At 40.0% G+C, this 14,061-nt stretch overlaps 1 protein-coding gene across 1 annotated transcript in view; it reads left to right on the top strand.

Moving 5' to 3' along the window:
- Window positions 1-14,061, top strand: part of CNTNAP5 (contactin associated protein family member 5) — an 880,239-nt gene that overhangs the window by 402,920 nt on the left and 463,258 nt on the right. Inside the window, exon 4 of the mRNA XM_027082570.1 lies at window positions 1,536-1,683. Coding sequence (XP_026938371.1) covers window positions 1,536-1,683 — 148 coding nt within the window. The remainder of the gene's footprint in view (window positions 1-1,535; window positions 1,684-14,061) is intronic.

The raw sequence follows: 14,061 nt of genomic DNA, 5'->3' as shown, positions 1-14,061 counted from the left end.
TTTTAGAATCCCTGTTTCTGGGTTGAGACAACGTCCAAACCTTTGACAAATCTACAGACAAGAATGTTGGATTTGAATCTCAAGGAATTCTTCTCCTCCAAGTCATTCTCTTGCAGCAGAGTTTTGGTGCAAAGTAGAAAGTGAGCTTCTCCCTTCTTCATAAGCCACCATGTGATATATAACAGTGATTTTATTAATTGAAGAATATCAGAGTTATTAGCCAGTGGGTGTGTTGTGTCCAGCAGAAATGTCAGATTGTTCCAAGTACCCTAGATTCACAGATGTTATGAGGAGACAATCAAGGTTGAGGTTTGGATCATTGAAATGGATTCCATTCCATACATACATCCTTTACTTGCTGTTCTCTTTGGCCATTTGAGAAACCAATGGATCTTCTTTTTATTGTTTGGTATTGATATGACATTAGCATGCAGGTTTTATCTGTGAATATTTGAGTCAGAAAAGAAGGTAGATGATAGCTCATTCATAATGAAGCAGGCAAATCAATGTGCTAACTCACATCCTACCTTAAAGATGAGGTACAGTTGGGCTGATGAGAAAGTTCTGGGGATGGATAGTGGTGATGGTTGCCCAATAATGTGAATGTACTTTATACCACTGAACTATACACTTTAAAATGGTTAAAATGGTAAATTTTATTTTATGCATATTTTACCTCCGTGGGGGGAAAAAAAGATTAGGTTTGAGATTTTGGATTCCATCTGCAGAAAAAGTTCTACTCCAGAAATCATTCATCCAAATGAAGGCTAGGAGGCATAATTTTCGTGTGCCGAATATCTCCCATGCTGTGTATGCCTTTGCTTAAACTTCACAGGGAAATGTGAATATAAATTACATAAAAATCAGAGCCTCCTGTTCTCCCTCATGGAGCAATTAACAACGGAATAGTTGAAAAGTGTGTGACTGTAGAAAAACCATAGGCTTTGGAATAAGACAACTTTGGAATTGAATCATAGACTAATTACTAACCAATTAGATGATTTGAAGATTTTTTTTCCTCCTCCTTTCTGTATCTCTAGGCTTCAGATTTCTTTTTAATCTGTAAAACAGTAATAATGATAATGGAAAGTGCTTAGTGTACTGACTGGCTTCAATTAATGGTAACAATTACTTCTGTGAAAGCCTCCCCTTCTAAGAGGAGATTTTTCAGTTATCTTCCATACTGCAGTGATTATGAACATGAGGAGTATCAGAACCTCACTGTGTTATTTACTTCGTGTAGCTTTTAGATGTCATGTCTTATGACTTACTAAGATTGACTTATTTATAGAATGTGGAAGAGGGAGTTTCTTAAAGAATAATGTACAGTATCTCTGAAAAAAAAAATACTGTATAGGACATAATGCAGAATTTTCACCAGAGTCAGATTTCATTTGTAAGATCTGAGAAGTTGAAGATATTCTCTAAAAGTTTATGGAGCGACGTAGGTGGGTTTCCACATATGGTCCTTGAGCTCCCGTGAAGGTGCTGCCATGGTGTTGCAGACCTCACCTGGCCTCCTTTTCTCCCCACAGACCTTTGCAGGAAACATGAACGCTGACAGCGTGATGCACCACAAGTTACTGCACTCTGTGAGAGCCCGGTTCGTTCGCTTTGTGCCCCTGGAGTGGAATCCAAGTGGAAAGATCGGCATGAGGGTTGAGGTCTATGGATGCTCCTATAGTAAGTACCCACAGGGATTATCAACACGTGTGTGTGGGCGAGTGACGGGACCCAAGCTGTATCACGGTTACTGACATTGAGAATGCAATCTCCATCGTTTTAAAGTTATTTCCACACTTTAATGACTTATGCATATTTGAAACTGTGAAATTCAACCCAGAGGTAGAAAAACTCTTTTTTTAAAATCTGTACAAGATTTATTTCATTAACCACAATGTTTAAGAGTGATGCTGTACACCCTAATACAGAAGGAGTGATTCAAAATCCATCGAGTTAAAGGTCAGAGACAAAGTCAGTGGCTTTGAATCCCCGGTCAGTAAGAGTTAGAAAGCCTTTTCACTTGCCTTGGAATGATGACACATAACATCAGTAGATCGTTGTTTTCAGAGATGGTACTTATTTTAAAGGTTGGCCTTAAGCTTCAGTAACAGTGTCATCTCATATCCTTTGTAGTCACAGCTGCACCCTAACCCGACTGCTTTGTCTTCTGTGGGGCAGAGAGCAAAATCTACTAGTTCTTAGGTTATTTAGGGATGAAGTAACTTGGTGGTGAGAAGATGCTATGGGTTTATCAAAACAAAATGTTCGGGCTTCCCTGGTGGCGCAGTGGTTGAGCGTCCTCCTGCCGATGCAGGGGACACAGGTTCGTGCCCCGATCCGGGAAGATCCCACATGCCCCGGAGTGGCTGGGCCCGTGAGCCATGGCCACTGAGCCTGTGCTCCGCCACGGGAGAGGCCACAACGGTGAGAGGCCCGCGTACCGCAAAAAAAAAAAAAAAAAATGTTCAAAATGAAGAGCTCTTGGAGTTTGAGACACCATTTGCCTTTGCAATACTAAAATAATTTAAGTTTAGTTCTTTCCTAGAAGTGCAGTGAAGTATTATAAAACTCTCCCCTTCCTTGTTCTAGAAGGGAAAGAGAAGAAACATTTCAACCCAGGGTAACACAAGAAATGCTTCTGTCTTAGAATTATGCAGGCCCTCCATCCCTCTGTGAGTTGTTCTGGTTGAATTTAAAAGTAGAGCTCCATCCTGCAGATAAGGAAGCTTGTAAACACCGGTAGAACTGGCAATCACTCTAGAATAAAATTATGCAGGGAAGTTTCCCATCCCTATGACTCTCCTCTGCAGGTTTTATATTGAAATCGAAAATTGCATCATAATAAATTGTTTTTCTGTCTTAGCAGGGACATCTCCTGCTTATAATGCTAAAACCCAATGACCCCCTCATGAATGAACAAATTTGATTACTACCACTTTAATATAAATTAGTCCAAGAGATCCCTGTTTATGGTTACAGGAGTGCCTAATGTGTTATACACTTGTACTGTTTTCCATAGTGTGATCTACTGGAGGCTCACATCAGGATCAACTGAGTGCTCCTTAAAAATGCACTTCCTGAGTCCTGTCCCATACATACTGGATTGTGATTACTGGGGAGAGGGACCAAGAAAGCTGAGTGTTAGCAAGCGCCTCAGGGAAACTATGAACATAGAGTCTCTACTAAAAATAAAGTCCTGCACAGAGGGGAATGACATGCGAAAAGGTTGTCTTTATCTTGAACAAGTACTTTCAGAAAGAATGTGTTTTAGAACAGATGCTCCAACAAACCACTAGACCAAGGAGAGACTGCCTTGCACTCCAGCCCTTCCATCCAAAAGCATAGCCATCTACAAGGCAAGGCGTGTGTGCTTCCTAACCCAGGATCTGTGGGGCAGCCAGATTCCCATGCTACCTCTTCTCTTGATAACAGTTGTCACTACTAACGTTACCGAATGCAAGTTCCTGTGCCCAATGCACAGTGCGGCCAAACAAACAGAAACATTGGAGTTTGGAGCAGAGAAAAGTTTATTGCAGGGCCGAGCAAGAAGAACAGGTGGCTTGTGCCCAAAAAACTCCCCAAACTCCTCAAAGGGTTTCAGTAAAGCATTTTTAAAGGCAAGGTGAGGGAGGGGCATGGTTGGTTGTTGCAGATTTCTTGGTGTCAGAATCCTTTGTTCTTGCAGCTGTCCACATAGGTCACATCATGATGTTCTTGTAAACCTCCAACAAGACAAATATTATTCTCTGTTCTGCAACTTTTTATCTTTAAAAGAGTGGAAAAGTGTTATTCCCTTGAAGGTCAGAACATTGAGAATGGACTGTGCTGAATATTTCAGGCTATAGACAACATTCTTAACTTGAAGCAAAAGCAATAGAATACAAAGGTTAAAAGAAACAGATCTAATATGGAGTCAGATTTGTTCTTCCCTATTATACTAGGAGGTTTATTTTTAGGTACTACATGAAGCATTCATGCTGAAATAAAAAGTGTATTTATATTATTACTTCAGCCATCTATTTTGGTGTGATAATCCTATTTCTCTTTAACGTGTCCTCCTACATTTGTTTTCTCTGTCCTGGCAGCTGTCCTTGTTTTCAATGCCCATAGCTCTGCATGCTTGCACAGACTCATAGTGTCAAGTTAAATAATAGACTGTAGGGTAGAGAGAGACCTTTGAGCAACATGTTTAGTTTTTTCTGATGATGGACCCCTTTGAGAATCTGATGACAGTGAGGAACCATCACTTAAGAAAAGTGCCTACTGTAATATGTACAATTTTCTACAAGATTAAAAGGTTGGTCTTCCCTGGTGGTGCAGTGGTTGAGAGTCCACCTGCCAGTGCAGGGGACACGGGTTCATGCCCCGGTCCAGGAAGATCCCACATGCCGCGGAGCGGCTGGGCCCGTGAGCCATGGCCACTGAGCCTGCACGTCCAGAGCCTGTGCTCCGCAACGGGAGAGGCCACAACAGTGAGAGGCCCGCATACCACACACACACACACACACACACACACACACACACACACACAATGTTCTCAGATCTGCTAAAGCCCAGATCTTGACCAAGCAAAGGGCTCCTGACATTGAGGTAGCTTTGTCCTACATGGAATCCTCTCCGGGAAAGTTCTGCATCTAATAAGTGCATCCTATAAGGAGATGAATTACCTTCAGGTAAACTGTGAGTGATGGGACGTTAACCCCCTTGGGAAGCTGTTCGACACAGAACACCCTTTTCTGGGATGATCTTCCAGCTGGTACTCTATAATCTTCAATCACTAGTCCTTGGGCTTTGTGCTTTTCCTTTGGGAAAAAAGAACACATCCCTCTCTCTCAGGTTGTATATAAAACCAAAACCTCAGCGTGTCTTCTGGATCAAAAATTCCCTTTCAACATCATTTTATCCCCCTTTTTTATTGGTTCATTCTGATAAACATAAAACTTGCCTGCATAAGCCATAAAACAAAACAACAACTACGAAAGCCCGATGGTTCTCTTTATCTACCTTTCTCCTCTCCCCTCTTCCTCACAGAATAGCTTCTCCCCAAAAGTTGTCTTTAGTTACTGTTTCCACTTCTCCCCTCCCTTCCCACTGCAGCTGTTTCCAATCAGTCTTTAGACATGTGGTGGTCAGTTTCATGTGTTAACTTGGGATGCTCTAGTCCCAGTGATTCAGCCAGAGGCCAATCCTGGTGTTGCTGTGATGGGCTTATTTTAACATCTACATCATTTGACCTTAAGTGAAGGAGATTATGCTTGATAGTCAGTGGGTCTGATGAAGTCAGTTGAGAGGTTTTAAGATCAGAGCTGAATTTTTTCCCTGGAGGCAGAAGAATTCCTGCCTGGGGACTACAGTTTCACCTCCTGCCAGAGAGCTTCCAGCCCACCCCTCCTGACAGTCTGTCCTTACAGGGGATTTCAGACTTGCCTCGCCAACCCATACAGTCACATAAGCCAGTTCCTTGCAGTGAATCGACCTGTGGACAGAACCTGCTGGTTCTATGCCTCTGGGGGGGACCCTGACTCATGAAGACTGCTCTACACAAACTAGCTTAGTCAAGTCCACCAGTGACCTCCACGTAGCTAAAATCCAGTGGTCACTTTTCTCATTTCACTCACCTCTCAGTAGGATTTGGTTCAATTAGATATTTCCATTTTTTAAAAACCAGCTTTCTCTTTTATCTTGCTCTGTTCATTCTCAGGACTCTGTCTCAGGACTTCTTTCTTTTTTAAAAATTTTATTGAAGTTTAGTTGATTCACAATGTTGTGTTAGTTTCAGGGGTACAGCAAAGTGATTAATATATATATATATATATATATATACACACACACACACATACATATATATATATATATGCGTGTGCAAGTTTGTGTGTGTGTATGTTATTTTTCAGAATCTTTTCCCTTATAGATTATTACTCAAGGTATTGCGTATAGTTCCTTGTGCTATCAGTAGGTCCTTGTTGGTTATCTATTTTATATATAGTTGTGTGTATCTGTTAATCCCAAACTCCTAATTTATCCCTCCCCCCTTTTCCCCTTTGGCAACCATAAGTATTTTTCTATGTCTGTGTGTCTATTTCTGCCTTATATATAAGTTAATTTGCATCATTTAAAAAAATCCCATATATAAGCGTTATCATGTGTTATTTGTTTTTCTCTGTCTGGCTTACCTCATTTAGTATGATAATCTCTCGGTCCATCCATGTTGCTGCAAATGTCATTATCTCATTCTTTTTATTGGCTGAGTAGTATTCCATTGTATATATACACCACATCTTCCTTATCTATTCATCTGTTGATGGACACTTAGCTTGCTTCCATGTCCTGGCTATTGCAAATAGTGCTGCTATGAACACTGGGGTGCATGCATTGTTTTGAATTATGGTTTTCTCCAAAGACTTCTACTTTCCATCCACCCCCGGCCCCCACCAGTGCCCAGCTAAATTCACAGGGTTCCATGAACTCAAATGCCATCCATATACTGATCACCTCCACATCTGTATCTCCTGGCCTGACCCTTGGAATTATATATGCAATAAGTTCGCTGTCTCCATTTGGAAATCTAATAAATATCTCAAGTTTATTACAGCATAAATAGAACCCTGGATTACCATTCTCTCAACAACTTGCTTTTCCACATCTCCGGTCTCAATAAAAGGCATGATTCAGCCATTTGCTAGAATAGAAACCTAGGAAGCAGCCTCGATTTCTCCTTTCCCAGAATCTCTACTCCTCGCTCTGCATCTATGTTTCATAGCAGCCCTCCCAGTTCCTTCTTTCAAAACACATTCTAAATCCATGCACTGGTCCTGCTTCCCTGAGTAACTGCACCTGTCAGACCTCACCTGGAGCATTTAAATAGACTCCATCCTGGTCATGCCAGTACCTCCACAAACCTGTTTTTCATGCCAACGTAGCCAAAGTGATCTTCATAAATAAGAAAGAAAATCATATCATTCCACTGCCTACTTCATTTAAAATTGAAGCTCTTACTGGCAAGTAAAATCCCTTGAGTGTACCCTGCCTACCTCTTTAGCTTCCTTTATTTTTTTCTGTCCATGCAGGCTTTCTTCCTATTGCTGACATATGACAGGTTTTTCCTGTTTCCTAGGCACAGAAGAGTTTTTCCCAGGATTTACATGGTCATCTCCTTCAGTCAATATGGTTCTCAATTCTAATATCACCTCTTAGAGAAATCTGCTCGGATCAGCCTTCAAAGTGACCTGCACTGATTCCTGTGCACCAACCATTAACCCACAGTTATATGACTCACTTTTATTTTCTTCCTGGTGCCTGCCACAAACCAGAATCTGGTTTGTTTGTTCTGGCTGACTTGTTGCTTGTTTGTCTTTCTGAGTCCCTGCACTAGAATGTAAGTGCCGTGAGGGCAAGCACCTTTCCTGTTAAGTGCCAGCATGCATTAGACACAAATAGGCATTCGATAAATATCTGTGGAATGGATGGATACATATATCAGGTCAGTCTCACTGTCTCAGCATAGGCCACCATGTTATTATTCTGGAATTACTTACCATTAATACACCCACTGTACTTTCTAGGGAACTGATTTTTTTCTTTTGCCTCATAAATCTTTTTCTCAAAATTCCATTTGAGTGTGTTGCTAAAGACTGGTAGAAATTTAATAGTTTGATAATTTCTGAAGACAAAGTTCTACCATTTTGTAAATCATTAATTCAATCATTTATTTATTTAGTTAACAACATTCATTTAGCACTTGAGATATACTATGAATCATACAAAGCTCTGGGGCTTTAAGGAAAATAAGACCTTTTTCTGGACTTCTTTAAGTCCTGTATTTTTCCTTTGGAACCTTCTTTATGATTGCATTTCATAAGTTAATTGTATACTTATTTTTTGGCATCTGTCTCTTCCTATTTGACTCCCATGTCCTGGCTATTGTAAATAGTGCTGCTATGAGCATTGGGGTACATGTATCTTTCTGAATTATAGTTTTCTCCGGATATACACCTAAAAGTGGGTTCGCTGGATTAAGCTGCTGCTTTTTTCTGAAATATCCTCATTCTCCTTCACTGGGACGACTCCTGATGGCCATTCACCACCCAGATCAAATGTAACCTGGTTTCTGACTCCCAGGCCCTATCATGTGACCTCATTTTATGAGCTTCAATTCTAGGTCCTATCTTGTCAAATTAAAATGACCTGGTGCTTCCTTGCCTAATAACTAGTCTCTTTATAGAGCATGATGGAATCATGTCCTAATTCTGCTACCTGAGACCTAGATCAGTGTCTGACAACTGTTATATGCTCCCCGGATATTTAAAGTTTTGGCTCAAAAGCCTAACCATCCTTACTCATTTCCGAAAGTTTTTATTGTAGTTTTTTAAAAAAAATTATATACTCTTTTTAAAAAAATATTTTATTTATTTTTTTATACAATAGGTTCTTATTAGTTATCCATTTTATACATATTAGTGTACATATGTCAATCCCAATCTCCCAATTCATCAGTTTTATACTCTATTTTAATGGGTCCTCTTTTCTATATATTTTATAGGAAATGAAAATTTTGAGCTTACGAGAATCTTCCTTATACATGGTTTCTTTACTACCTCACATTTTTTTCTCATTGAATAATTGAGAATATCATGGTTGTAATTCCTAAATTGAAGGTGTTTGAAGCCTCCTAAACTCATTCTGGTATATTCCGTTTTAAAATCTCTAGAAGTAAAAGCATGTCTCCATTTTCCCTAAGTATTTATGTTTTTTAAATATTTTTTCTTTGATTGCCTTCACTCCCTTTTATACATGTCAAGGTGACTGTTCCACTTTACCAAGGTTCCTTTTGCTTCCACATCCCCAGGACCATCTTTCTGCCATGGTCACAATGATGTTCAGAGAAACAGATTTCTTTTGTGTGTTCAGATATGAACACTTGAACAAATGGTCTGCTCTTAAAAAGATGAACCTTCCTGCAAACACTCTTGACTTCTCTGAGCCTCTGTTTCTCATCTATAAATGAGAGTGGTAATTATTTTAAAGACGACTATGTCATTTTTGAGTTTTGATGTATCAAGCCTTGAGCAGAGTATCTAGCAAAGAGTCTGTGCTTAGTAAGTGACAGCTAGTATTAATATAGGTATAGACCCATAGAGGACATTCTTGTATTGCTGGTATAAGTGGTCTTTTGGGGAAACATTAATCATATTCTCTACCAGGCAAGGGCCGTCTCGTCTCAGATTCAGATCTCTGTTTGCTGTTGCTTTCACTTCTGTTGTCATAATCTTCGGGATCTCAATTTCCTGCCATTTTCAGATTCTCTCTCTCTGCTCAAGAGTAGGATTGATGTGACCTGCCTCTGCATTCTACAAAGACCCAAACACATGAGGTCTTCCCCTATTATGATTACTACTAATTCCATGGAGTAAATGTCAATAATTCCGTGGTAAACCAAGAAGATAATTGTCACATCTTTATAGATAGTTATCCTGAACAAGTTATGCCCTCTTGCTGTCTGTCAAGTTCATTCTGGCTATGCCATGTCTCCCATGTATGGATGGATATCTGACAGCCCAGCTTGCTACGTTATATTCTCCTAAGAATTAGCGAATACCTCCTACATTACCATTTTTCCACAGGTGTCACCTCTATTGTCAACGAGGGCATCTGGTTTTTAAGTTTTCCATGAGTGTTTTCTCTCTCTGATCAATTTTCAGATTGATTAGTCTTTGGTCAAACACATGCATGCTGGTGAACCAAGCAAATAAAGGACATAGGTCCTGCTACATTGTTGAGTTGGTGATATAAAGATGCACACATGAAATGGAGATGTCAATGTAGAATTGTCTTAAGTAAGTCATCTTTTATAGAGACTGTGATAGAAGAAGAGATGGGGAAATGAGGAGAATCATTCTTAGTTGTAATTCATGTCTACTCTTCCTGGGAGAGAGAGCCAGTATCTTCCCTATTGGTGTCAGTTATTCATCATTAAATTAACAATTGCCATTAGAAATGCCACCAGCATCACCATCAACACCCCCTCCCCCACTGTCAGTTACGATGCACAGTGCGGTGCAACACACATGCCAAAGCTCACAAGAACCTTTGTAGATAAGAATTACTACTCCTAGGTATATAGAAAGGAAAACTGAATTTTATAAAGGTGAAGTGACTTTAGATAAATGAGGCAATTTGCATCCTGAGCCAAATATTTCTTCTGAGCTCTAAAAATATGTATTCATTTGCCTGATTGATGTCTCAATTTGGTCATGTCATAAACAGCTCAAATTGAACACATCCCAGAGGGAACTCTTAATCAACTCCGACTACACTCAGCAACTTCTTGTGGTCTTTCTCATCTCAATAAATACACCAGTTGCCCAAACCAGACCTGAGAATCTTTCTTGAAATCTTTCCTTTCCCTTACTTCCCACAGTAAATTCAACAGCAAGTTCTATCGGTATTACATCCAAAAATCATCCCAAATACTTCCATTTCTTTTCATCATCACAGTCACTAGCTTAGTTCAGTTACATCATCTATCATCTGAATTTTTAACATAGCAACATGCTTTCACTCCTCTTTTCTTTTAGTCCATTATCTCTGAGACAGCCTGCAGGATCATCATGAAATACAGAGCTGAACCACTTCCTGCTGGAAACCTTTTGATGCCTTCTGCCTGCACATAGGAACAAAGTTCTGTGAAAAAAGAACAGGACTGGAGGACCTGGCCTCTGCCCACTTCACTGGCCTTACTGTCCAGCAATATCCTGTCTTCTCTGGGCTCAGACACTACTGGCCTCTGTCCTGCCCTCTGCGATGTCATGTTCTCACCTATCTCAGGACCTTCTAGCTGGAATGCTCCTCCCTCCCTCTGACTTCTTCAGCTCATCTCTTAATAAGCCTCAGCTTTATAATCATCTTCTCAGACAGATGCCCATTGAGTCCCAATTTAAATAAGGTTACTCTTATTTTTCTATCTTAAGACATACCATTCTTTTCTTTCAAAGCATCTGTTTGAGCTGTTCTAACAGAACACCATAGGCTGAGTGGCTTATAAACAAGATAAATCTCTTTCTCACAGTTCTGGAGGTTGGAAAATCCAAGAGCAAGTCACAGCAACTGATGTGTCTGGTGAGGGCTCACTTCCTGGTTCATGGATGGTCATTTCTCACTAAGTCCTAACCTGGTAGAAGGGGCAAGGGAGCTCTCCGGGGCCTCTTTGATAAGGCCACTGATTCATTCATGAGGGTTCCACCCCTGAGGGTTCCTCAGGGATCTCCCAATGGTCCCTCCTCCAAATACCATCTCATTGGGGATTAGGTTTCAACATATTATTTATGAATTTGGGGTGAATACAAACATTCAGTGTATAGCAATCACTACTATCTATCTGTCTATCATCTATCTGTAGAATATCTATCTCTATCTCTATGTAGAAAAAGACAAGGAGAAAGACATTAGATGGACCGATAAATAGATTTCTAATAGCTGTTTACATGTGCATTTCATTGTGAATTACCCGTCTCACCTACCGGTTTATGAGCTCCACAAGGTTAAGGACCATACCTACTTAGATACCCAGCTCTCAGCACAGAACAAGGCCCATTTCAATTAAATCAATTAAAATGTTGAACAACTTCCCCAAAGTGGCACAGTCTGTACAGTTCCTATCTCCTTGGGCTTTCCACTATATGTCTGGAAGTATTTAGTCCTATGACATGGGGAAATTTTATTAGAGGGAAAGTATTATATTCAATTTTCTAATACTCATAATATTTTTTATTCACAAGACCAAAGTGAGGAACCTACAATTCCTGAGCATATGTAGTTAAGATGTCAAGGGACAAAGTTTAGCTGTTGCCCAGTCCCGGAGTTCCTGGGCTAATACTCCTTGATTTTTTACTTGTGTTCTGAAACCTAACTCTACATAAGAATCACCTGGGGATATATATTTGTAAATATGTACTCTGACCATACTCCATCTAAATCATAATCACTGTAAGGGCCCCAGCATAAGCATTTTTCTTTCTGTTCCTAGGTAAGTGTTATATGGAGCCAAAATTTAAAACTCTTGTTGCAAAATCCTCTTCGAACTCTGAGAGTCAGTTCATCTTAGGCAACACTGTCATTTTCATGTCTGTGATTGCTAATCTTAAGGATTTTCAGTGTCACGTAAACACGTTTAAAGGCAGTATGCTGTGGTAATATTAAACAGATGGGTTCTACACTTAAACCACCAGAGATATAAACTTAGCTTTATCACCCACCGATTGTATAATCTCGGACAATCTTGGGTCCTCTGTGGACACAGTTTCTTTTTTGATGAAGGGAATGGTAATAGTAGTGATCATTTCATATATGCAGATTACTTAAAATAGTACTTGGCGTGTGAGAAGCATTCACAGAGTGTTAGCTGTGTTCATCATTACCTTCATCTGATAATTAAGCTGGTTACCAAACTTCTCCCTATTTTACCTTTCCCTCCTTATTCAGGACCACACAGCCACCCTGTACCTCAAAGGAAGGGGGTAAACATTTTTACATACCAGGTTTCTAAAGTTTCCAACACCGCCATCAGGCCATCTGGAGACTTCAGGCTATGTGGACTTCTGTCCGGGGTCTTCTTTTGAATTTCTTTTAAACAAGGAACACTAATCAATTTTAAAAGCATTATGTAAATTCTGATAAGGTATAATGATCTGTCAGGCTTCCCTCATTAAAAATTACAGCCATCATTTTCTATCTCCAGTTACCTTCTTTTCGCACAAAACAGACTGGCTCCTGTTTGGTTAATTATTGCCAAGTTGTGTCATGCAAAATTCATCAGGCTCAGAGTTGAAGTCATATTCTGTTTCCCCATGTAAATCTCTTTGTCATTCTAGCTTCAGCTGCCCTCTTTGTTGTTGGTCTCATCATTTGGGGCCATTTATCACACATGGTAGAGACCACAGAGTCGTATATTTCATCCTTGGCATGCCAAGACCCATGTGGCCGTATCACAGGGAACCTCAAGGCTGAGTTTATAGCATGCAAACCCTGGGGAAGAGGAGGTATGGGGTGACAGCAGTCAGACCTGGGGGCTTGGAGGCCCCTGTGGAAGCCCTGAATCCCACTTTAGAAATCAGAGCATTTTATCATTCATTGCAACTCTTTCATTCTACAGATAAGGAAATGATGGCCCAGAAAATTTCTTAAAAATAAGTTAATTAAAAAGAATGAGATCTGCCTACTCTTCTTTCTCTTAGTTCATCTAGGAATCACTGAACAATCTCTTCTGTGAAGAGACAAATACACATATATATGTAATAAAAACATGTTAAATAAAAACACTGCAGTATGCTACCTTAAGTCAACTTTTCTGATCTATCTTAAACAGCTTCACTGATTGATTCAGTCTTAAAATCCCTTCAACAGACAATAAACATTACTCAGTAACCCCCCTCCCCCCTCTGCTCAGCTTTGGAGACAGAGAAATAAGTAACACAACCTCTGCTTTTTTGGGACTCAAGGATTTTTAGTAACTTCGAAAAGCAGACAAGTAAATGGTCGTAGTGGAAGTTGAAGAAACCAAGTCTTTTGTAAGGCTAACAAATGAAGGGAAAACCCACAGATAACAAGTTTCCTGATGAATTAATGTCCTGCTGCCCAGGGTGTGATTTGACCAGCTATATGCCTCTGAGTTCCATGACCCATATGCTAACAGTGATCATTTTAAAGGAAAACATAAAAGGAAAAATGACCTAATACTTAGATCAACCACTTAATGCAGCAGTGGGTTCCCACACAAATGCCAAGGGTTTGCCTCATACAGTTTGTTTTATGTTTACTCCCTGTTGAAATTGTCACTGGGGTGATTTACTGTGATTCTCCCCCCTGGCCTCCTGACACTAAGTTCTGTAGATTTTGCCCAGATAGAATCATTAACAAAGAGCATTCAATTTCCCCTAAATGTAAAAACATGATCAATCTTTTATTTTAGACAAAATAACAAATAGTCGGGGGCAGAGGGGCGATGGTAGCTCTCCTCCCATTTTGACACTTATTTAAATGTCTCATTATGGGAACACTTTCAGG

Source organism: Aethalodelphis obliquidens, unplaced genomic scaffold (genome assembly GCF_003676395.1).
Source record: "Aethalodelphis obliquidens isolate GAN/ISIS:26980383/991018 unplaced genomic scaffold, ASM367639v1 scaffold47, whole genome shotgun sequence".
Classification (NCBI taxonomy): domain Eukaryota; kingdom Metazoa; phylum Chordata; class Mammalia; order Artiodactyla; family Delphinidae; genus Aethalodelphis; species Aethalodelphis obliquidens.
This window is presented reverse-complemented; position numbering and strand designations above follow the sequence as displayed.